The 25939-nt window shown below is 45.7% G+C and overlaps 1 protein-coding gene across 2 annotated transcripts in view; it reads left to right on the plus strand.

Annotated features, from left to right (window-relative positions):
* CORO1C (coronin 1C) overlaps positions 1-25939 on the plus strand; it is a 55556-nt gene that overhangs the window by 11918 nt on the left and 17699 nt on the right. For both annotated transcript variants that reach the window (XM_075110849.1, XM_075110851.1), the window contains exon 2: positions 14350-14549. In XM_075110849.1, coding sequence (XP_074966950.1) covers positions 14350-14549 — 200 coding nt within the window. The remainder of the gene's footprint in view (positions 1-14349; positions 14550-25939) is intronic.

The following is a 25939-nucleotide window of genomic DNA, read 5'->3' on the forward strand; positions in this document are numbered from 1 at the left end:
GCCAGTAAGACAGATGCCATCTCTTTACAGCAGACATCTTTGTAACGAGTCACAAAGTGCTCTTGAAATGGTGTGATGGAGTACCATAAAAGCTTTAAAGTCTGGCTCTGTAGGTCAGGAGCTATCAAGGAACTTGACACAGAAATAATGAAAATGGTATCTGCTACCACCTCCTAAGGGGAAAAAAAACCCACCCCAACCCATGTCCCATGTTGTTCTTTCAAAGGCTTCCAGCCTGCTGGCACTCTCATGGTGCTTGTTGATAGAAGAGGTCCCCTTGGTTTAGAGGTGACAAAGTAAAACGTGAGCTCTTTGGCCATTTTTCCTCTTCGCTTTTCTTCTTTGTTAATGAGTTAGATACCAAGGTAGAATCACCCGCATTGGAGAAAGGACAGTAGCATTTCTTCAACGTTATCACTTTGCTACTTCAACGTTATCTGATTTGTCTTACCCCAATTTTGTTGATGATAACAATAAATGATACATAATATGCTTTTTGCTATGAGCATGTAATGACTTCTGAAGTCTGGCTCTCGGTGGGAGAAGCTGGATGTGGTGGGATTGGTTATAGTGCCTCTGACACTGAGCTGGGCCTCTCAATCCATCATAATTAGGTTTTCCTTTTTTTCCCTTTTAATAATTTAATTTGAAAAAGCAGTGGAGGTAAAATTAAAACAGTGGTGGGATCTGACCTAAAGTGATTAAGATTCAGCCTGATGCAGTTAGGTGCGCTGAGATGAGCTCGCAGCTTTCGTCTGGAGTGTTGCTGAGCTGTGCCTAAGGCCAAGTTAAACTGCGATCCTATAGGAAGGATCATGGTTTCCCATGGCTCTCCAAATCTTGGTCGGCCGTAGCATCTTTGTATGTAATCTATGTATGTACAAGCATATATGTGATCCATGTACAGTTCTTCTTATCTGAATATTAAGGCAACCATTTCTGCAGTCTTATCAAATATGCCTGAGCAGGATTTCATAAAACTAGATGGGGATGGTGTGCCTAAAACTATACCTTGTTTGCATCCGTCTGTGCACCTAGCCAGTACGTTTCACCTGTGGTTCCTGGTATAAGCAGTCCCTGGAAAATGGACTTCAAATCACTCTGGTGGGAGTATTTAGAAATGTGGGAACTCCCCCTCCCTTCCCCCTCCATCCCCCTAGTTCTGCATATAGTTGCCATAGAGACTGTTCTGGAGTCCTTGAAAATCCATTGTTTATCTCACATAAATGTATAAACCTGCTGTATTGAAACACCACATTTTGAAGCAACCTGTTCCTGTGCAAATCTGATAGGGACGTGACATCCTACAGTGTTGCAGATTTGGATATTGGACATGCGTCAGGCACAATCAGACAAACTGATAATGGGTATAATTAGCACCACCAGGGATTAGCAGGCAATAACAAATTCAAGCCGTAGTAAGCACTCTGTCCCTTGGGAGCTGGGCAAACTGGCAGTGCTGGGCGGATGATCACTTGATATGGAAGATAGTCATCAGAAAAGGCTTGATGGTGAGGCCCTCAGCTCAGTGCCAGTGTTACCTTATGAAATTGCCTTTTTTTTTTTTTCTTTCTCCCCCTTTAAACACTTAAAAACTTCATGGTGTGTTAGTTTGTGCTGGACTCTTGAACACTGATGGACTTGGGGTGTATATTTGGCATTCGCTTGGCATTTTTCATCATACAGTAGCCAGTCAGTGTTAGTTTTCTTGCAGTTACCCGTGTGAAACAGATTGATCTCCTTGTTTCCAAATTGGAAATGTGAGGTTAAGCATTTTGCTCAGGGTCTTGCAGGTACTAGGCTGGGAATACTTGTAGCGTATACTACTAAGTGTACTTGTTGTTTTACTGATGGTTTATATTTGCACCAGCACACATGGTGGGATGTGTGTGTAAAAAAGGCCATTCTTGCACTTAGCTTTTCAACTGTTAATTTTTTACTGCAGTACTTCTATTAATTATACTGTATGTTGGAGGTTGGAGTAAATAGGCACAAAGCTGTCTTGTTCAGAGCAGGAGGTGGGTTAAATTTTCTGGAGTTTTCAGTGAATTTTTTTAAGGTTTATTTTCATTTTTGGATCTGCCGAGATCGGTTTGCAAGGCAGGAAAATATCCTGAGCCAGCTTAGACAAATTCAAGTTGCCAGACGTACTTCAGCAATATATACTTCTGCTTTAGGACAGCCTGAAGTGTAGGCACAAAACACTTCTAGCTGGGTGTCATTGTGCCTTCCAGCATATTTTTCCTGGCTACTGCTGCTTTCTGGATCGATCTCTTAAAGTTGTGTGTGGTGTTTTAAGGTGCTGTTGGTTAAAGGTGGGCTACCCTTGTTTGGCCTCCTGTTTCCCCGTGCTTTGGATGCACGTGTGTTATCTCCGTACACTTCACTTTGCTCCCTGATGTTTCTTTGGGGGTAAAGGTTATCTTTTTGTTCTTTACAAGCAGTGCTTGCCACATTGATCTTCTGGTCTACTAGGGGAATTCTTAAGCACTTATGAAAGATCCCATAAAAACCAGCTGGGGCTTATCTCAGCGGAATACTGCCGGTTGTTTTGGCTGGTCTCCTCCAGAGCTGCTGTAAATGCCACAGGGACTCTCAAAGGGCTGGAAGTGTGTGGGTTGCACGTGCAGTGACATGACTGTCAAGCCGACAGGTAAGTAAAGCTTAAAGGTCATCAAACACAGGCTGTAATTCCTCATGCCCTTTACTGAAAACAAGTTCCCCAGCTGAGAGCAGCCAGCTGCAGGTCCCTTCCCTAAGAAATCAGCCTTCACCCAGTGTGTATCAGGGTGTGATTCTCCCCGTCAGGTAGGCAGAGAGCTGCCGTGGGAGCGCTGGGGGTGTCAGGGATGGTGGGTGCACCTTTTGCCCTTGGCATAGGGAGCCTGTGGGTGTAGGAAGGTGTTTCTCCTTGCATCAGAAATCTTTCTTCGTGGTATAGCAGGAGTGTTTATTAAAGTTGCTTACTAAACTAAATACACTTTCCTAAGTTCATTTTTTTTTTTTTCTTGCCTGCCTAGAGAGGTGAGAAAGGTGCTCGTGTTGCACTCGTGGTTTGAAACCAGCTTGCCCAGGTTGCTGCCCGCTCAGCTGCAGTGCGTAGCAGCCGGGGCTCTGCTGCAGCACAGAACAGCAGCCTTGGTCTGAAACGGATCGGCGACAAAGAACATCTGTAGGATGGAGGAAATGTGTTTGAACTTGGAACCCTTTGCTAAAACAGATGTTTGAGGGGCTGTAATTGGTACCACAAGATAGGGATTTAAAATCAAGTTAGCAGATTGAACTATCTGGATTTGAGTTTTAGCCTCCTCCAGTCTCTTCCTCCCTCCCCCAGCCCTGATTTCAAATTGCATGTTAGGGAAACGGGACAGAATGACAATGGTACTCTTTGAATTATAGGCTGCTTGGCCAGAAGAGCTGGCAGGACAGCAAATGGAAATCTGGAGAAATACACACCAGTTCCAACTGCGAGAATTGAGATTCATTTTGCAGCTTATTTGTACAGCATTAAAATCTGAAATCCATTTGTGTTGTCCAGTCTGAACCTTCTGCGTTCCTCTGTGCTGAGGATATTGTCTTTGGCAATTAACCATTCTGGGTTTATTTCGAGAACATCAAAAGTTCAATGTGAGTGCCTCACCTGTTGAATGGGTGTTACTGAGTAGCTTGAGAAGGGAAAGTTGCTAAATTGGGCTCTCATTTAGCTAGCATTTGGATAAAGTGTTTCTTAAGGTATGCTAACCGAGCCCACTACTGTTTGGAGTAAAGTGTCTCCATTCAGAATGGCAGTGTGATGGACCACGCTGGTCTGTGCTATAACTCCAATCTAACCGTGACACTGTCCAGGTCTCTGGCCCATCACATTTCCTATTACAGGGCTGGAAACAAACTTCAGACACCATGGCAGTGGTGTAGGCTGCAGTGCTGGTCCAAGAGGCACTGCCGTTGCACTTGGCCATCCTGCTCCTCTCTGATCACACCCCCGAGGCAGCGCTATCTTCTCAGGGGGCTCCCGGCAGGTCTGGGTGTTGTGCTCCATCCAGCAGACCAGCGGAGCGGTTGTGGTCAGGCAGGGCCATCTGGAGAATGCTGCATCCTCGCTTGGTCAGTCTGACTCACACTTGGCTGGTCTATTTGTGAGCCTCAGTTGTGCTGATCTGTTGTTCCTGCTTTATTTCTGAGTTGCGAGGAATCTGTGTCCCAGCTAACTTTGTGTTTATAGCAGAGGGCTTTCTGCAGGTCTTGGTTTCCTGATGGTGGCTCTCAAGCTGTAGTGCTACAGTGCTGCTGAAGAACTGGGACCTGCCACCTTTCATCTACAAGACTATTTATCTTCTTAAAACATCTGTAACATTTATAGTTTCTTCCTGTGGATACCACGGCATGTTGTAATTGAGGAGGAATAGAAAACAGTTTATCAAGTCCTTTGGAGACTTCTCCTTTTGATAAATCTTCTTGTCATTTTTTTAAAGGAATGATCCAATTACACTGCTTCTCCTTACTTACAGTTAATGTTTCCAATAATGTCTTAAAGCCACTGGAGTTTAACAGGAAACGTGCTTACCTTAGAAAATACTGTGTTAATCAAATTACCTTCATGTCTGCACCTCTTCTTGACTTCCACAGAATGGCAAATCCTGCACGTGTTATTCTTTCTGTGCTTTATGCTCCCAGCACCTGGGTCCTGCTCTCTGCTTGGCTTCTAGCTTAAGTTCATCACTGAAGAGAGCAGACTGCGTCCTGTATCAGGAATTGAGTTTCAGGTCTAGTGGCTACCAGTGAGCTCCTCTGTCACACACATCGAAAAGATGTTTGCCATTTATTTCATTTGGGCACATTTCATTGGTTCAAGTTGTAGGAGAAAATACAGTTGTCTTCTGCTTTTAGCACTCTGTCATGTTAGAAAAAAGTGCTTGTGCCTTAGCTGGTTAGTTGGGAAAGGTGGGATGTGGTGTGGTGATTTGGTGAGAAATTAATGAAGCTATGGTGGGGAAGAGCTCTTTCTCCATTTGTAACAACCATCCTTAGCTAGTACTAAGCTTTCGCCCAAAACTATTTTTTTTTTTTTTTTTAAATCTTTCAATGTCTTAGGAATGTGGTCTGGAAGAAGCTTGCCTGTAACCTTTAAGAGAGCAGAAGAATTCAGCAAATTGGGGTAGCAGCTCTGAACAGATTGATACTTCCTTGTTAGCTCTGTTGCACTGATAAGAGAACTAGGTCAGCTCTGTGGAGAAAGCATTTTATCTGCATACTTCTCTTAACTGGAATCCTGGTGCTTGGCTGTTGTAACAGGCTTGCTGACTTGCAGCTCTGCACAGGGAGTAGTGCTCTCCATCTCATGTTTTCCTAGGGGTCAAAGTGTGGTCTGAAGCCCTGTTGCTTTCCTCTCTGTGGCATGTGCTGCTTTTACTGTGGGGGTGATGCAGTCAGTCCCCGGGGGTGTAAGTAGCATCTTCCATCATGCTGGTGTAATGTCTCTGGCTGAAGTTCATAGGGCTGTTGTTCAGCTCTGGAAGTATATTGCTCTGTCTCTTGGCAGTGGATTAGGATACAGTGTGCAAAGAAGCATCTCTGGTGTTTATTCCAGTGGAGCAAATAGAGGAGGACGAAGACTCTTGGAGGGGAGCATATGGAAGGCTATGGCCTTCTGTGGCCAGCTGCTGGGACAGCAGTGTCTTAAGGTGGGATTCTGTCTACTCCCATGCAGGGTCTCCCTTTCCTTACCCAGTAAAGCTTGGTGCTTTTAGTTTGTGCCCACCCACTGTACAACTGTCTCTAGCAGCAGCAAAAGTGGAAGCTGAAATGCAGAGATGCACTGAGGCACGTGGGATGCTTAATCCGCAGGTACCCTAGCCATCTTTTGCCCATGTATTCTGTGTTACTGGCCTGTATGAGGTTTTGTCCTGGATTCGAGTGTTTGGGGTTCTCCCCACCCCTACTCTGCTCTCTGTTTTCATTTTTTTACTAGCCTTTTTTGCTCAACATGTGTTGAATTGCCATCATCCACATACCCCCCAATACATCACACATCACCACCTATGAGGTTGGCAGCTTTAGTGCAGCTGACAGAAGATGCTATAAAAGATATAAACCCAAAAGAGGAGGTTGGTTTGGAGGTTGTTGCTCTGGCACCCGTTCCTGCTCTGCAGGTGCCTCGCCGTTTCAGGTCCAGGGTTTGTGTAACCGCTGTAGTGTTTCTCTTTGCTGGTTACCCATCCCATTATGGCCTCCTGATAAATTATTTTGTGTAATGATTTTTGTGTGCATTCATTGCTTTAGCTTTATGGTAGATGACACAGATTAAATGAAGCCAGACAATGCTCTCTCTTCGGGGTAATGACTTTCAACTGCAGTGTCCTTTTGTCACTGTAAATTATGGTAGATGATGTAATGTTAGACTGTAAAAATAGAAGCTACAAGACAATATGAGTAGTAAGATCCTCCAAGAAGATGAATTGCATACCTGGAAATCTTTAAGTGAAAATATCCATTGCATCCCTATATGTATGTGAAAGAAAGGAGTGTCAGAGACAGCATGGGAGATGTGCACTTGAGAAAAGCACGTACAGGGTAAACACTTAGGAAATAACACGTGCTTCTTGATGATGCCTAGGAGATTTAAGCATTATAGACACTTCTGACTTAGAGTTTTTCATATTATAACAACCTTAGTATGATTGTTTCAGGGAACAGCTCTGAGAAACAGAATCGTATCAAGTATTTCACAGGTTAGAATCAACACCTTGCACTTTGTCCAGAGTAGTAATTTTGGCTTATTTTAAGTTTGGGTTGTGTTACATTTTTGAATGTGCTGGGCTCCCCAGTTGAGATATAATCGAATTCCCTGGTAGTTTGTGGTTTAGGTTCCCATCCCAAAATAGAATCTCGCCAGTGGTATAACAGCTGGAAATTTCAGTATTAAGTTCATATTCCAGCTTTTTGTCTTTAAAATGAAGTGAAATCAGATGGCAGGGTCTTGCTCAACCTAGACTAAAGTAACCAAAGACTGAAAATAATCTGTGCACAAATATGATGTATTTTGGAATTGTGACCATCTGCAGTAGTGTTCACCCTTGGTTTAAGTAACTCTGAACATCTGAAAACAAAAGTTCTGTCAGCAATGGACTTAATATGAATTGATTTGAAATGGTATGCCATAGTGGGAATAGCATTATGTTTATAAGTAGAGGGCTGCATCAAGGTATTTATGGCTCTCCCTTTTTTCTGCCAGAGGATTCATGTGAAGATGTAGGACGAGATGAAATTTTTGTGGCTATGTGATTCCCTCCCCCCCCCGGTACACTTCCTCCTTTGCCCAAATATTGCAAGACTCAATATCACGAGACTGAGTTCATTGATTCCCTTGATACTTGGAGAGGGAGATGAAGTCCTTCTTCAGCCTTGCTGGTGGCATGCTGGTTCTCCACCATGACAATAGTGGCAGTTTACTGGTCTTGTGGTCTAATGCCAGTTGTGGCCCTGAACTTGCTGTAGGACACGTGCTTGCCTTGGTCTCCTGTGGTGGTTCGGTCGCTCCTATGGGGCTTGTCAGTCTGCTTGTTTGGCTTCAAAGAACGGATGGTCTTTGCTGTCCTTGCTATCTGCATGGCTCAATTGGTGGAGCTGGCAGCAAATGCTTGCCTGCTTACTTCCCCCACGGATGTGTCTCACTTTCCTTCCTCTGACAAAGGTGTGCTCAGAAATGCTGTCCTTAAAACGATCTGGCAGACTTTTCTTCTAGATGAGTGAGTCTTCTGAGACATTTGTAAGAAAGACACTGTCCTGTGCAGTATGGTAAGGCTGTAAATTATGTGAAATGTGTGCAACTAGACTAAGCACAAAGCAGTGTATGTCCACAGGCATGCGTGTGTGTGTGCTTGTGTACAATGTGCTGTGCACACACATGGGTTACAGAGAACCCACAAAGGTTGCACAACCAAGCGCTCTGAAGTTAAGAAATGCTTGAAGTGAGAGATTAGGAAATAACCTGGGTAATACTTGTTCCTTGTTCACATGCTGTTAGCTCAGTTCCTGCTCTACCAGCCCGTTGCTCTGTTGGGCATCCAGTGATGGCCACGGCGGTGGGATGGAGTCATCCTTGCCCGTGTGGAGCTGGACGTGTGATGGGATGGTGGTCTTTTTGTAGCCTGAAAACCTCTCAATGCTTATATCCTCCATTCCACATGTGGCTCTGTACCTTATCTACCATATGATGTTCAAAGTGCTCTGAAGAGTGAATTACTAGATTCCTTGTGGGCTTTTCTCTGGTGCTTATCTCAGTGGGCCAACTGCTCTGCAGATGTGGCTCAGCCCTGCTGTCAGGCAGAGTGTTTGGAGGGTGTTTTCTCTGTGTTGGGGGTACTTAGGCCTCAGGTTGAAACATCCATGGCCTGATTTTTGGCTTAAGATTATAAAATATTTTTTTTTAAAAGGTTTCAGCTCTGAGCACTCACCACTTCTGCAGGTGAGGCCGAAGCATCTCAGCCCAGGTGTTCAGAAATACCTTGGGACGCACAGTCAGTGCATTTGGTACTCAAGAAACCTCTGGACTTCCCCACATCAGGTGCCTGTGGTGTGGGCTGTCCCGTGTTGCAGTTCCACCGGTGGGACTGTCCCCTCTCCCTGCCAGCCCCTGCACCCTGTCCAACAGATAATAAGTGAGGCAGGTGTCCCCTGGTATTCATCATCATTCATAACTGGTGCTGGTGGTGTTGTCTATAGTGAATCTTGATTTTTTTTTTTTTTCCTCCTTATCTGCTTCTCATTTGTTATCTGAGACTATACATTTATTTCAAAGCTGCCATTGAAGTGAATGCAACCTCTTCAGTAAGGCTCTAATTCTGAGTTTGAGGGCCCACCATCAACAGCTGCAGCTTACCATGACATTTTCCACTTAAGGAAGAGCCTTTCCAGTCCCAAGTACCAACCTTTTTTGTAAGTGCTGTTCTCCTTACCCAGTGGATTAGTGTCTCCTCACCCCCTTTAACAGTAGCCTACGGCTGCCTGTGACTTAAACTAGCCTTTTATTTCAAATGTCTCCCTTTCCAGAAGGGATCACAATCACATGGGCTGAGCAGGATTTTGCCATTAGTGGGGGGTTTTCCTGTAAGTGTTCCCTAGCAGGATGCATTTCCTCTTGCATAAGCAGGCTGAAAGCCCTCCGAAGCCACAGAAACACATCTGTTGGATTCTTGAGACAGATAAATCCTTTATAAACAGGAAAATGGGCAAAGTCATGGTAACTCTTGTGACACATCATGATGGTAGATCAGAAAGAAATGGAATGAAAAGTATCACTGTGCAAGCACGGCTGACAGCACCCTGCATTTCTAAGGTCCTTTTAAATGCTGACACAAAGGCCAGCGGCTGAGCTGTACGGCGGGCATGGACAGTGGGAGACGAAGTTAAATGTTTGGTACATTTGGGGAGGCGGGGGGAAGAAGAGTTTTGAAGGCTCTTTCCGACGTCCCCACCAGGATGTGTAAGATGCCGTGTGTTGCGGAGCGGGATCCAGGAGATCAGCGTGGTCGTAGATCTGTCAGCACTTCTATTGTAGTGGTCTTTGCAGGGTGTCTAATGCTTCTGTTTTAATTTTGCTGAGGACTGTAACTCTGGCAGAATTTAAACTCCTTTCAACTCCCAGTTGTGAGGTTTTAAATCCGCCAAATTTGTACTTTACAAAAAAAATTTCCTGTCTAGCAAGTGTATGGAGATCGTTCCAGCTCCGTAGCTAAGATTTAACAACACAGACAATGATCTAATTAGACTTCCTTTTTTAAAACTCTTGCTCCAAGCCCACTTCCTAAGAGTAAATCCCTAGCACAGCCCCGTTGACCATGGAGGCACTTTCTTGCCTGCTCGGGTATTTCCAAAGTCACTTCCCAAGGGTCCCAGAACCGGCCAGGTCAGACTTTTGCATGTGTGCTGGAGGCTGAATCAGGCTTTCCTTATGGTGAATCATCTCAGATGTCGTTGTCTCACCTGATAATCCTACAAGTAGTCAACCTGGGAGCTCCTGCCTGCAGCCTGCCTGCTCTGATGGCTGTGCATGGCCCTGCTGAGAGAACCTGTGGCAACCAAATTCAGCTGTGGTTTTCTTGCAGATGGTGGAGGAGGGGATCCTTTGCACTGCAGTATTGAGAAACAAATGAGGATACTGAATGCTCTTCACAGTTTCAACAAGAGGTAGAGAGATGACTTTTTTTGGTGCCCAGGATCAAGCTCGTCCTGTTTTGTTTTTCACCTGCTCGCTTTCTGTGGTGTGCTGCGAGATCCGCAGTTGCTGCTCTTTATAACTACAGCCTGCACATTCCCCCCCTCCTCTCTTTGGAGAGCAGCCAGATCAAAATGGCTGTGATCCAATGCCAAGAATCACTCCCTTTGCTATGGAAATGAGGACTTGGAGGCTGCACACCATGTGTTCATCAGAGAGTTCCTGCTAAGGATGATGAGCTGTAGGTGGGGAAGAGGGCAGTGAAGGTGTGCTCGAACAGATCTGTTTGGAACAAATAAGGATATTTTTGGATACATCTGATTCTTTGCATTTTTTTAAAGTCATTTATAGAAAACCAAAAAATTACCCTTTCCATCAAATGGTAAGAATGAGGGAAATAAAGTAGTAGAATGTCACCATAGGATAAAGGGTTTTTCTCTTCCTTTAGAGTGGAAGGGGTGGCAGACCTCCCAGTATCTGATATTTGAGATAAGCATGGTTTTGGTGGTGTTCTGGTATTGATCAAGGGAAGGAAAGATACAATTATCCAAGCTATACAAATAATCCTTCTTCTTAGCTATCATATTCACATTCCCAGCATTAAAGTGGACAAATTGCAAAACCCCTGGGTGTATGATGCATTGACACAGGGCAATTTGCTGCATGTTAACTCAGCAAGTCAAGTTTAAGCCTTCGCTTTACCTTCTTCGAAACCATCAGATTTTAATCTTGATGCACAGTGGGATGGGAACATTGTCAGTGGGTGAACAGTGATGAAAATTGACTGTGCACAAAGCAGGGTATTTTTTCCTTCTCCTAGGCGAGTTACACTCCCCAGGCAGATGAGTGAGCAGGGTTTTGCTGCAAAGACCTGACCTGTGAGATGTGTTTTCAGAAGAGAGAGGGCTGAGCTGTTTGCAAGCTTCCTGCAGTGTTGCAGCACGTTGGGCTTTGCAAGAACATCCCTGCTTCTTCAGGGTGGCCTGATGTCACCTTGTGTGCCGGCAAGGGATGGAGGTGGCTGGGAGGGAGGGAGGATGGCAGTGATGCTGTTCTTGCGTGGTGCTCGCTGTGGGAGTTGGCAGAATTGCAGCCGGGGATGCAGAAGTCTGGGCAGCAGAGCCCTGCCTGCCGTGCAGTGCCCGAACAGTTTATGGCTGGGAGGAGCCCTCTTGGGATGAAAGTGTCTGACAGGTCTCTGAATGAGTCTACACAATAAATTAGTAACTGGGTGTGGAGCTGCATTTTTTTAATGATGTATCTTAATTGGGCCTCGGGCATCTTGATAGTATAGTGTTTCTTGTCTTTAGGGGACCTTTGAGTTGAAATTCACCTTTTCTTTGTATGTGATTCAGTGGGGCTGGGGCTTGGCTGGGATCATGCTCTGAATCACTCAGGGATGGGGCTGGTGCCCCCGAACGGAGCCGTGCCCAGCCTCATCCACCCACCCTCCCCACTGGGAACAGCCACACGTGCATCCCTGCGGAGCCCACCAAGCCGCCTGCGCTGGCAGCCCTCCACTTTGAGGCACGACATACCATCTGCTTCAGCAGAGTTGCTCCCATCCATTTTGGATAAGTTAATCTCCTCCTTTGCCTGAAAACAAAACAAAAACCTGCATTGCACTGTGAGTGGAGCCGTTGTACTTCACCCCCCCCAGATATGGGTGCACTTCATTGCCAGGTGACTAATCATCTGTCCTGTGCGTAATAGTTTGCTCCTAATATGTCATAGTCCCATTGCATGAGACACACTGTCTGCCCTATGGCTTCAGCTGCTCCATCCTGGTGTAGAGCTGAACATGAACTCTCAGGGTGTTGCTGTGCATTATGAGCATAAAAAGATCTCCATGTCTGGATTTTACACCCTTACCTGCTGGCTGGAGCTGGAGAGCAGCTCCTGGTTTACGACTTCCCATTGCACTTTGGTGTCACTGGATGTGTCAGCGTGAAACAGGCCTTTAATTTGTGCTATAAGTGAAATAGTTGGCAGAAAGTGTATCATGCAATTCTGTTAACTGATGTTAAGTACAGAGGAGGCCTTACTTCATCTGTAATATGACAGTAATCATTAATAACATATATAGCTTTTTTCACGTGGGCACCTTAAACACCCCAATCATTCACAAATTTTTGTATTTAAAACTACACCTCTTTTTTCTTGAACTGCATGAGTTCTTAATAAAATTGTGGTTGTGGCACTTCTGTAGCTTTGAAACAGCGTTAATTGGGGAGATTTAACAGAACATCAGTATAGAAATGGTACTGTGAGAAATGCTGTGGAGAAAACCCACCTACTCGCAATGGCTGGAAAGAAGTGCAGAGCCCTTCACGCCTGTGTCACCAGCTTGTAGAGTTCAGGCCATCGGTGGCTGAAAGCCATTGCCAGCTGTGTGGCCCGTGTGAAAGGGGTTGGTGGCCTCCACCCCACACCTGGGGACAGATGTCCCCAGCACAAAAAACGACTCTCTAATCGGAGCCTTTCTTATCTGTGTCTGCGGAGAAGCTGACTTTTCCCCGAACGGATAACTGGCTGCCTGAGCTGTGACCCTCAGTCTGGGCTTTGCTCTTACCATCACACTGGTGACTCTGGTGGCGCTTCTACCGCGGCGGCAGCTGCCCAGGCGGAGATGGCGCTGCTGGGAGATGGCCAGTGCCAGTTCCCAAATGCTTCAGCTGGACGGGCGGGGGGGAGCTTATGGAATATGAATACTCTGATTATTTTTCTTATCTATGTGGAAACCAGAGCATTTCACTCGATAGCTGTCTGTTACGTTAATTGTAACATTTTTCTCCTCTTGAAACATATTATGTGACTGCTTATTTCCCAGCTCTGATGAGATGAGTGCCTTCCTCTAGTTACTCAGCTTTTTGTTGCTGTTAATTTTTTTTTTCTAACCTCCGAGACTACAAAACAGCGATCATGCTGAAGTACGCTTTCATGCAAAGGCTTTGCTGTTGGAGACAGACGTACAACCTTTTATCACTTCTGCTGCAGACAGGCTGTGCAGAGGAAGACGTGCTGGAGCCACGTTCAGAGTCTCTCACTTGAGAGTGTCAGGCTGGTGGGTCTGAAGCAAGAAGCTCTGCAAGGCTGAGAGGTTTTTCCCAGCCTCTGCATGTGCTTGGGGACCTACTGGGAGGCAAGATACGAGGTGGACTCTGCTTATTTTTATTTTTTTAAATTTTCTTCTTAGTTTCCCTAGAGATTGGTGCAGAAATATTTTTCTCATATGTAAAAGTAACATGCTATGTGGAGGCTCCTCGTTCTCCTGCAAGCCCTGATTGAGGGAGGAAAATCTTGTACGATGGGAAAAGTCCTTCCCAGATATGAGGGCTCTGTAGGTTGCATAGACAGAGGCCAGTACAGTCGCTTGCTTCCAGGGTTGGTGTTTGCATGCGGTGTTGTGCCCACACCTTCTTCTAGGGCTCAGGTGCTGGAATTTTCTGTGCCGGTCCCTTTACGTATATTCTAGCTCAAGCATTCTTGAAAATTCTCCTTCTCAAGAGAAGTGCTACAGACACACTAAGTTAATTTGAGTCATTAGCTTGTTTCCATTACTCCTATCTGCCTAGGAAACTTATTTTTTAGTGAGATTTTGGAGTTAGAAGAAAGAAATGGAAGCTACCGAACATGTGGAACCACTTCACAGGAACACCGGATTTTGAGAGCTTGCATTTTTATTTACATCTTCTGGACCCTGTCTGACTTGAAAGTAAACAAGTTCAATCTGAGACCAGATTTATCCCAGAAAATATGTGGAGACTTGTCTAAAAACTGCTTTAAGGATTAGGAACTTCCTTTACTGCAATAAGATAATATATTTACAATGGGAAAACTGATCATAACTAGCAAATTCTTTCTGTAAGTTCAGTTGTGTTTGGTGCAAGACAGCCTGAAACTTCATTAAAAAACCAAAACAAAACAAAAGTCAAAACTGGCCGAGAATTTAGCAGGTCTAAAGCAAGGTGCAGGAATAGTGAGTGAAACTGTGTTTCTGTGTTGCTGAAAGCTGGGTGATGGTGCAGATGAGAGAGTCCTGTGGAGAGAGATCCTTGGCAGGCATCTTCTGGGCAAGCAGGAGGTCCCTGCACCTGTAACTGATCTCCTTCTTTTGATGTTCCTCTTCTCTGCAGACACAATGAGGCGAGTGGTACGACAGAGCAAATTTCGGCACGTGTTTGGCCAAGCAGTGAAAAATGATCAGTGTTACGACGACATCCGTGTCTCCCGTGTTACTTGGGATAGCTCTTTTTGTGCAGTAAACCCCCGATTTGTTGCAATAATTGTAGATGCTAGCGGTGGCGGAGCGTTCCTGGTGCTGCCTTTGCACAAGGTAAGTGCTTTTTGAAAGTTTCTCACTGTTACATGCTCAGCTTTGTTGTCATTTCAGCATTTGTTTATGAATAACATTCAGGCTGTGAAGTCTCTGCTGTGTTGTGACAAATGCTGCTCAGTAGCGCCATGTAAGAATTCATTTAATGTCTCTGTAATCAGTCTGATGCTTCCTGTACATTAAACACAGTAAATAAGTGGTTTGCTTGACTAATCTGAGCAAATTCTTTACGGCAGAAGCTTCCACGTAGAATCATACTCCTAATGAAGCATCTTTATTTATGGTAGCAGTGGTCAGGGATTCAGCTTTCTGAGCTCTGCAAGTGTCACTTAATTCAGGAATACACCTGAACCTAATTACTCCTTGCAGCCCTGTATCGGATGGATGCAAAGGAGGGAGCTGGTTCCAGGTAGGGCATTTCCATAGGCCTCGTGGCCCTCCCTGGCATCTGAGCTGGTCTAGGCTGCTGCTAGCCCTCTCAGTTACTCTTTCTCTATATGGTATAAGACGAGAATAATCTCGGTCAGAAAAGCAGCTCCTCCAAGTACCATTGCAGCTGTCCTGCAGTTCTCCCAGGGCACAGGGCTGTGTCTAGGCTTTATTATACTTCAGCCAGATTGTGTTATCCCCTAGCATCTGACATACTGAGGAGAGGGGCTTCATCTTATCTTGGGCAGGGAAATACCCCTTATGTTCTCTACTGTGCAAAATGCTGCTGAGTCTCCAATAAATAATCTTTCAGTGAGCCCGTATACACGCTTTACCTCTTCCCCTTATACTTCGATTTTATTTGTACAGCCCCAGGGGTGTGCTTTGCAAAGCATACAGAGAAGTTACGTTCCTGTTCATCAGCCATGAGAATGGCTGGATCAAAGATTTGGAGGGAGGCTGAAAGATGGGTACAGAAGCCTTCCTGGCAGTCTCTTACAGTGCTGTCGTATAAATAAGCAGGAGCGGTGTCTCAGGCCAAAAAAACTTTGTGTTGTCCCCTGATGCTGCATGGAAAAATCATGGAGCATCTTTCTTCCACACTTGTTGGAGAGCAGTGCTCTCATCTCCCTTTCTGATCTCAGCTGGCAAATTCTTGCGATGTAAGTCTTTTTCTGTAACGTTAACATTTTCTTTGTGACCCTCTTAACTATACGCTTAAAATGTCCTCAGTCTGTCATCAGCCTTGTCCTTTTTTCCCTAGCTCCGTTTGCAGATCTGCCCTGTTTATATATAGAAATAGTGACCAGAATTGAATATAGCATCCCACATGGCAAGTGCATTACAGGAACAGAGGCAGAGAGTTCTCACTTATGCCTTGGTTGTGCTAAGTGAAGCAAGCCAAACCCCTATCCTCCTTAAATAGCACTCCACTTTGCTCATCTTTATTAACAGCCCTTCTTTGCAAGTATTCTGGTTTGTGCTCATCTCTGGGCCACGTGTCCTGCTCTTGCCCAAGCCTGATGGCACGCACGATGGCACAGATCTCTATTAGAAATTCCTTGCTCAACACAGCACGAAGTTGCACTTGTGTTGCATCACAACGTAGTCAAATGCTGATGGCAGAGGACGCGCACCTCTTTTTCTCTCACTTCCCAATGTTTTCTTAGTCCCTGGCAGAAATTCCTGCTAATCCTGAGTGAGGTAGCCCTTTGCATTTTTCAGTGCCATCTTATGTTTGTTTGGGTTTTTACATTTATTCAGTTATTCCTCCTGCCCTCCTCTGTATTTGTCCTTGCCTTTGTACCCTCAACAATGTTCCTGTCTTGTCTTATACAGCTACTTAATATTCACATATGAGGAGGTTTCATGCAAAGCTGGAGGAACTCTGTTCCTAAACCCCCCAGCCTGACACGTTATTTTGCAATGCAACACATTGCTGTCTTTGCTCTAACCAGTTCCGATGTTCCTCATTTATTTTTATAGCCTCGGCTGATGAAAGTGTTCCTTCAGTTCCTTCAACACCCTAACATTTTGATTTCTCTTTGAGCCCGTGTAGCAGAGGTTCCCATTGAGTTCCCATAGCAAGATCCTCACTGTTGTGTTTGGGGTGGGGGGGAAAAGTCCATTTTAATCCATAGTTTTGGTATGATTTTAAAATTGAGCCATAGAAATACGCTTGCTGCTTTTCAGAGCCTTCAGGAGGCTGCCAGAGCCTGCAGGGAGAATGGCCCTCCTATAACTTAATTGCATCGTGTCCGCTCGAATCCAGCGCTGTGCGGGTCACTGTGAATTGCTTCTAATGTGGCTTGACCTTCCGCAAGGGGTGAGCCGAGCCTGCGCTTCAAAGGGCTCTGCGTAATCACAGAAAAGGGAGTTTTTGCTCATTTTAAATGTCTTTTTCCTTTCCAAGTTTCAGGAATATGTGTTTTTTTGTTGTGGCGGTAGCATTTTGCTGCCAGGCGGGCGGCTCCCGGCTCCCTCCCCGGCTGTGGACAGGGGCTGGGGGCCGTGGGAGGTGGTTTTGGGGCGGGAGGAGCGCCCCGGGACCCCGCATGCAGCACCCATGTGCTGGGGAGGAGGGCTTGGCCCCGCCCAGCCGCGCGCGCGCCCGCGCCCCGCCGCAGCGGCACTGCGGCGGTCGCGGCTTTTTACCTTATATGGTCATGGCAGCGCTCGCGGCCGCCGGCCGCCGCCGCGCTGATTGGCGGGGGCGCGGCGCGGCAAGTGCGCCGTCGTTAACCCCTGCGCTGCCGCGGCCCCGCCGCTCCCCCCCTCGCCCTGCCCAGGGGCCGTGCTCCGCACCGCACCGCGCCGCTCCGCCGACCTCTGCCCCCGGCAGCCCCCGGGTGAATGTGTGCGGAGACCCGGGGGGCTGCGAGCTCCCTCCATCCTCCCCCGGCGCTCCCCGCAGAGCCCGGTGCGGAGCAGCAGCCGCAGCCGGGGCTGGTGCAGCTGAGCCGGGTTTGCTGGCTGTGGAAATTCTTTGTCTGAACTTCCTGTTTTCTTGCATGCACATGTGCAGGGTCTTTGCCAGGAGCTCGCCATTCCCATGCTCCAGCAAGAGCCATGGCCACCGTCTGAGTTGCTGAAAATTGTAATTCCCACACTGGTTGGTCTGAAGAGAGATGGTGACTGTTGGAATGAACCACATACTTTTAAAAAGCTGTAATATATATCAATGGTGTGTGGATGATAAGGGTGAAACTAATCAGCATTAACTGTACACGCCAGGGAAAAACACTGAAAACTTGCTTATTCTGGACTATGGATGAGCAGTACTGGGCAAAGCATTAGTGCGGAATATCGCCATAAAACTGGAAGCTTGCAGGCTTTTAGAGCTTACGTTCTTTGAGCCTTATTCCAGGCAAAACAGCGGGTGTGCAGGGAAGGAACTCCAGGATAAAACTGTTCGAGTGATGCGTGCCGCAGCCTTTGCTGGTGGGCACGTGCTGCTAGATTAGATGGAGATCACCTACAGCATGGTAATCGCTGTTAGGGGATTAAGGAGGAGGCGGGCAGGTGAGGGAATGAGTGATCCTCCTGCCCGCACCCCCCAGAGGTCTCTGGCATGAGCGGGATGGGTGTGTGCAGCTGCCTCGGTGGCTCTCAGTGCACAGCTCAACTGGCAGGTTGGGCGCTTTCACAAGAGCGTTGTGCAAGGGCCGAGAGTCGGTGGTTGTGCAGCCCTCCCCTGCTCAGCCTGGACGGGGCGGGTGGTTTGGTGGTTCAGGTGGGGGGGCTTGTCATCTGCGCATCATTCCCAGCAGAACGAACTCAGGACTGCAGGTTATCTTCTGGGATGCTGTTAGGAAGGGCTGTGCCCCTTGCTCTGCAGCGTTCGGTGTGCTCATCTCCCGTCGGATGATGGTTGACACAGCAGGGCAGAGGTCTCCCTGCCTCTGCTGTCAAAGGAGAGGGGCTATGTGTCATATTGTCATACACTCACCAAACTTGATGGGTGATCCCTGTTTTAAAGCCCGGATGAAAATTTTGTGGGTGTCTCGATGTGTTGGGGATAGAGACTTGCAAATACCTGGATTTAGTGTGTGGTTCTGGTGCTAGTCTACATTACAGCAGAATTGGATAGAATTATTTTTTCCTCCTCAAAAAGTCTTTGCAGTTTGTATCTGGAAAGAAAAAAAGCTGCTACAAAGGGCTCCTTTTCGCTTCAGTTCATGTAGAAAGGTGCCTTCAGCTGAAAGTCACGTTATGTAAGGCCTTTAGAAGAGGCTTATTCAGTCCCCTTTGGATATACCTTTTATGAGATTTTTCCATTTGTGTGCCTGACTTCGTATCGCACTCCCTTTACACAGGCATCCGTCCTACAGAAGCTGTGATCAGATGGGTGCCCTGAGAGGCAATTAGCATGTGGGTGGGTGAGTGCTCACCTCAGGAATGATCATCTTCAAGGAATATGTTGTTCTGCAAGTGACATGCCTTAGTGTTCAGCCATGTCATATATAAGTTGTTAATCATCAGTTCCAGATTCTCATTCCTTCAGGAAGGACTGGGGGAAAAAAATCATCCTTTCCTCAATTGTATGTAAAATAAAATCAGGAGGTACTGCTGTGATGGGTTCATTGAACCCTTCCAGCAGTTATAGGTGGAGTGTGGGTGAAAGAATATGAATTAAAACGAGTTATTGTCTTCTTGGCTTCGGCTGCCATGGAGCCCCTGTCCGTACTAGGGCTGTAGGTCTTTTCCACAGCAATATCCCTGTGAGAGACGTCTGTAAGGTTGAAGACTATGAAGGGATATTTCCCCCCCAAAGAAATTTTCTTTAGACTTCCATGCAGCTCCAAGTAGTTTTGAATGTTCGTAGGAGGAAATTAAAATTCAAGATAACTCTGCAATAACTGAATAAAAAAGCAAGACATTGGTGGTTTTTAAGTTATCTTGTGACCAGCAGAACCGCTAAAATGCGGTTTCTTGAAGATTTTACCTACATCCTCTCTGCAGGGAGCAAATGTTCCCCAGCTGCCCTTACGAGTCCTTTCTCTCTTGGCCCATCAGCATGTGCCCACCTCCCGTGGGTGCCTCACTGGGCCAGCGGGGTGCCTGTGCTGCTCAGGGGGGACGTGGGCTTGAGTTATAACTACTTCTTTCCTAGTGGGGAACTAATTTGGATTTCTTTGTCTTGTTTTACCTTGGATTTTTCTTGAAAACTGTTTTTTTAAAAAAAGTTTATTTATCACTGTCAGTTTGGTTCCAATGGATCATCAGGTTCCAGGGAACAAGGGAAGAGATGGCAGGCAGTGTGGCAAATATATCTCCTTTCTCTAGGAAAGCAAGCAGCAAATACTCGCCCATCTTATGGTCAACCAGTGGTTTGTAAAATATTGCTGCAGCTTTAAGGCCTTGTCCAATAATGAAAATGGAAGCTGCGCTTATAGTTTTGTCTGCAAGCAGGTATGAAAGCGAGATTGTTGCACTTGGGAGAGCGCTATGGATGCTCCACATCTGCCTTCTTGTCTGCATGCAGTGGTTAAAATGCAGTGTAAGGGTTGGAGTGAGTCCTCGTACATTGTGTATTTGTCCAATATTCAGATAAAAAATACTGTTGCTCCACCAGCTGCATGTATTTCCGAGTTGTTGTCTGCATGGCTTAAAGCCACTGGTTTGTGTAGAATGCAAACGTATATATGCAAACCATACATCTAAGCACAGTTACAGCAGGGCTGCAGTTGAGCCTGAAATGGAGGGTAAAATCCTGGTTTAGCTCTTTAAAACTTCCAATTAAACTGGAGTCTTGGAAGCCTAGGGACAAAATGAGTTCAGCAGAAATGGTTGGAATAGAATGGCTTCTTCCCTGGGATCTGTCCAGACTTTCTTCTCCCTCTTCCTTCCCCGCCTGCGTTTTTTACTGGTCCCAGTTTGTTTTGCCGTGGCTGATGCTGAAGTCCCAGATCATCTGTTCCCAGCTCTCAGGGATGAGCGTTTGGGTGACACAAAGGCTGTTTTTCCCCATGGATCCTTTCTGGGCATTGCCTCCTTCCTCAGCAGCTCTGCCCTCTGGATGGGTGCTCATCTTCTACCACCCCCTGAACTGCAGCAGGGTTTTACCACTTTATCCCAGAACCTTAAACTTTTAGGACACTGATTAGTTTTCCTTCAGTTGGAAAGGTAGTATGCCTTTTCACTAAAAAGGGAATTAACTGCTTTTGAAATCATACTTTAGGGACAGAACAAAAGAGCGACTCTGTATCTTGTTAATTGTAATGTAATTTCTGGGCAACAGGTCTCTGGTTTGAATCTCTGCATCTTCTGCCCAAAGGGCTTCTTCCTCAGCTAAAAGTTAGCTGAGGCTGAAATTTAATTTTGAAGTGCATTTAGAGCTTTCCTGTAGAAACTGGGATGGACATTAGCCGCAATGCTGGAGTGGTGCTGCGCACCCAGCTCTGAGTGATAGGGGTTAGCAGTTTGGGTTGGGTTTTGGGGGCTTGTTTGGGTTGGGTGTTTTTGTTTGGTTTTTTTGTTTGTTTTTTTTTTTTTAAAGCCAGCATGTGAGTAGCTGATTGTTGCAACTAATTCTGTGAAGGATTCTGCAGACAAACATACCCTTTTCCAGTGTAAAGCATCCTGCAGTTGCAACCAGCTCCTACATCTCCATTTTCTGGTCAGCTGCAAGCACCCTCTGGAAACCATGAAGTCTCCCACCTGCTGCAGCTCCTCACCCAGCGGTGTGAAAGGAACCTCACCATTGCTGCTTGCTCCACCTGGCTGCCCACATGCCTGAAACCCTCCAAACTGTGCTTTGAGTGGTGGTCCCACGTCTGCTGGGGTCACACAGTGCTGTGGTTTTTAAAGCTGTGCTCTTGCTGCTCGGGTAGGGTTGGCTTTGTGCAGGACTGCTGTCTGTCACCATGTTTTGCTTCCCTCCTATTTGTGCATCCGTTTAGGTCTGGGCACTCTGGAACAAGGACCTTTGTCTCCATTCTGTAGCAGCCTGTAATGTCTACTGTAATGTCACAGCCCTGCAGCTGTCAAGGTGATAAAACGAGAACAGCAGCACTGCTGAGGAATTTTTAGAGGGCACAAGCAGTGTTTATAGTGGTCTGGTTTGAAGGCAGTATGTAGTTAGGAATGCCTTAAAGTCTCTCATTGCATGACATTACAGTAGACCTTTTGGGAGTAACACTTTTCATAATCTTCCAAATTAGTTATGGATGCCTTGATTGGTTTGCTGGGTGACTAATGTCTATTTGTCATGGTCATGAGAGAGTAATGCACTTTCATTACATCCTACTGCAGAATTTTCTCCCAACTGCCTCCTGCATAGCCAGCTGCTGCAACCAGAGGTGGAGGCTCCGTGGCCAGAGCACACTAAACTTCACTCAACTGGAGTTTATGAAATTTGAGTTTGTTGTAAGGAAAATAGACAATATAGCTAAGAAAAAAGGAATATCTTCTCTAACAGAGAAAAGGTACAGGTCAGTTTGTATTTCAAACTTTGCAGTTGTGACCCGATTTCCTTCCTCAAACTTCTGCAAAGTAAGGGTTGGAGAATTGCTTTTGCTTGTGCAACTTGATGCCACTTCCTTATTTTAAATGGCGATCTTAATGAGAGCACAACCATGGGCTGGGGGAAGCAGCTGTTCTCTGCGATATTTTTACCATAATCCATAAGCTGTTTCCTGCAAGCAATTGCCCTTTTCTGGCAGATAAGTGATTGTATGACAGTCAAATTAATTCATAAAACTACCACTTTTAGGAACAGTTTTCCTGTGCTGCTTATCTGTCCCTTCTGGATTTAATAACAACTGGTTTTTTTTTTTGCTTTTCATCTGTCAGTTTTTTCTGATCTGGGATACATAAAAGCACTAAATAAATTAATTTGGTAAGGTCAGCTTACCACCTGTTGAAGGACCTGAATATTGAGTGTGCTTCCAGTCAACACCATCCAGCGAATTAAAACTAATCCTCAAATTCACCTTTTTGGCTAACTTTTTATAAAAATAAAACTCTGACTTTCAAAAGTTGTTACTGTGATGTGTTGCTCAGAGTCGTAATGGATTATGAGGAGGATTTAATTTCTTGAAGTCGTACTGAGTTAATTTTAAGCTGTGCATCAACACTTGAGATTTATTTTAAATCTGTAACTAATTAAAAGATTACATCTTAAAAATAAATAAATAAATCCCCAAACCTGGGCGCGTTACAGTGGCATGAAAACGCACCCGTTTGGCAGAGAAGTTGCAAACATCATGGTGTTCTTGTGGCAGAGGTGTCCCTTTTAAAAGGAATTGTGTTTAGAAATGTTGAATTTGGTAATTTTACAGGCTGGTGGGTTTTTTTTAATACCCTATTGCAGGCTTCCTGGTCTATCCCTTTTGGCAAAGCCCCCCCAGATACTGTTTTTAAAGCTTTTCTATGCACAGCTAATCTGCGTGATGCCAGGAATAGGAATCCCCTGCTCCGGAGAGGGGAATGCTGCTGGGGGGAGGAAGCCTGTGGTGTAGGCTGCATGGACAGTATTTACAAAACTGCCTTAGAGAGGTGGTAAAGTAACACATCTGAGTTAAAAACCTCTCATTTCTTACCCTGCTGGGTGGTTGAGAGGAAGGTGTGCTGGGTCAGGGCCCTGGGGTGGTGACGTGAGCTATTGTCCCTTGGCAGCCCCCCCGATCCCCTTTGAAGAGTCATGCTTTCTAATAAAAGTGGTGAGTTTTTTTTTTTTTAAAGTGGAGCAGATGAAGTACATTTAGAAGTGCTGCCGAGGAGAGTTCTTGCTTTTTGTTACACATTCAGGAAAGCACTGTGGCTTCCTCTGCACTGTGAAGACAGCTTTGTGTTTCTGACCACAAGTCAGTAGCTTCTCTGAAAGTGGTTGGACTTCTGCTAGTCAAACTGCAGCTCCAAGCAGCACAACAGCCTTCTGGCCAGTAAGCCCTTCTGTCCATTTACATCCTTATTTATTCTCATTTTGCTGTTCTGACAACATTCTTTGTGAACCCTGGTGAGCTGAGCTGCTCCTCTAGTGCAGCAGGGCTGTGCACAAGTTGTTGCCGCTGGGCTGCACGTCTCCCCTGGCGTTGTCCTCTTCTGCCAGAGTGGGGAAGCTGCTGTGTTCACAGGCAGTGGGACATCCTCTCTTGTTTGTACTCTGCTTGCTCGATTTTATAAATTCTTGTGAATAAATATGCCTGAAGTTGCTTCAAGTTATTGCATCTCCCACACTGCTTCTAAATAACATCTCATTTTCCCCATGCTTACTCTGTCTGCTCCCTTGTTAGAAATGGTTTTCGTGTGTCGCTATCCACATCCAGGCAGGAAAAGGGTGCACTTTACAGATGATGCAGATAACAATGTATTCACTTGCAACATGGTGCAAAGATGTTTCTACTCAGTTGGGTTTAACTTCCCCTTTGTTTATCTGCAATTTCTTCTTGATCCAGATGGCTCTGGCCTGAGAAATCTGTGCTGTCCTTGTCCGGAACAGCCACGCCTGTGTATCCATCCCAAGTTCCTCAGCCTGATGAGAAGACTGAGTTTTATTCTAGCTTGGTGGCAAGACTGAGCTTTACCTTGCTGCTTTGCCTGCCGAGGGAAGGGGACTCGCTGCCTGCGTGGGAGCTGGAAGCCCATGGCTGTGCTGGTCCCTTCTGCTTTCAAGCTTCAGGAGCTCCCTCTTGCCACAGGCTCATGTGGAGCCTCTGTCGTCTTGTTTTCCTCACTGTTCTCGGAGCACTGCCATTTAGTGAGCTAATGGAAGTACAAGATAGCTGATTTTAAAAAATGAGCTTTGTTTTAGGTGATCAAAAGCAGGCAGTGGTGTTGCCTGGTCCCTGCGGTCAGCTGGCTGTCACAGGCAGTTGGCTGCTGCTGCTCGTGCTGTTCAGGTTCATTGTGATCAGAAATGAAAGGTGAAGTTTGTGGTTTAATTTGTTCAAATTGAATTTTTTTTTTCTCCCTCCAGTAATAAATTACTGTAAATACTCTAAACTAAACTGACAAGCACTCGTGCAGCCTGCAAATAATTACCATAGGCTCCTCTTAGAGGATTACTCTGAGCCCTGTCTGTGAGCAAGAACAGGTAGTTACTGACGTCTTGCAGTATTAGTCGTATTTTTCCTTTTGGTTTAGGTCTATATTTGTATCTGCCCTGTAATGCGACTTCTGAAATATGTTCATGCGCATATGCTCTGCATGGTTCTTTTCTAATTAGATAAATTAAAATGGATGGACTATACATGTCAGTTGGGTGTATTAATTTTTTAAATCCTATTTCACATTATGGCATCCAAGAGGGATTACACAGACTTTAATTTTTGAATGTCTGGTTTATGGCATTTCATCTATAACGCTTTCACTTTTAATAATTTCAAAAGCATTTGAATCACTGAGAGTCTTTTTTTGACACCTAATTTTGGCCGTTTAGGGAATAGCGGTTGTTTTGGTTTTGTAACTAGTCTGTTTGGATCTATATCTTGTTTTGTTGCCAGTAGAGGTCTTCAGGTCAGTAGTCTTCAAAAGCCAGTATCAAGCATTATTCTGATCCTTTGTACATAAGACAGCGCTGAATAGGAACAGCCTTCTGCATGGAGATGGGTAGGAGGCATATATTAAAAGATGTAACCTCCAAGGTTGGGGAATGTCTTCACCAAATGGCAGAATTGAGATGCCAACCATTTCTTCTGCATGTTTAAACACGAAAGAAGATGACCCTGTCCCAGACCTCTCCCTCCTGCCTCTCTTCTCCCATCGCTCATGAAAAGACCATCACGGCATTCCCTGGAAACAAAACCCCTCGGAATGGGCCCTGTGTTCTGGTTTGGGAAGTGCAGGAGTCTCCTGCTCCCTCTGCCACTACTGCCGTGTGTCATCAGTATTTTGAATATTGCTTCCTGTGTGTGCAAGACTCGACTGAGAGAGATAACGATGATCAGCTAGAGAGATTTTTATTTCCTTTCACATGGAGGAAGCTGGGGTATTCAGTGCATCAGCAGTTGTGGGGTGTGGAGGGTGTCAGGTGCTTCAGGATGTTAAGGGGCTCCATTGGCAAAATGCAGACCATGTTGGCAAAGTTCTTGCACTTGCAAGAACTGCATTGGCATCACTAGATTTGTCTCATTAGCTTGTTTTCTTGGAAGGTTTATCTGCGTAGTGAGCTTGACTTTGGCAGCATGCTGGTTCTCTGGCCAGAGAGAGGCAGGTATGGATCAGGGGTGGGTGGCTGTGGCAGTCTGTATCAGCAGTATTTATTCCTGAAAATAGTATTTTACTCTGCACAGCTGTGGCCTAAAAACTTTCAATCTAAGCAAAATACTTCTATGATGAAAACAAACAGACTCGGTAAATTCAGTGACCAACAACACCCTTCCATTAAAATTTTTGCTTGGTTATCTTTAGCTGTTGCTGGCTGCTGTTGTGAAGCACAGACAAAACCAGAGCTTCACTGTGTGGGCAAAGCCCTCTTCCCTAAACACTGGGCACAGAGAAGGAGGCAGCGTCTCAGCAAA

Source organism: Phalacrocorax aristotelis, chromosome 15, assembly GCF_949628215.1.
Source record: "Phalacrocorax aristotelis chromosome 15, bGulAri2.1, whole genome shotgun sequence".
In the NCBI taxonomy this organism is placed as follows: domain Eukaryota; kingdom Metazoa; phylum Chordata; class Aves; order Suliformes; family Phalacrocoracidae; genus Phalacrocorax; species Phalacrocorax aristotelis.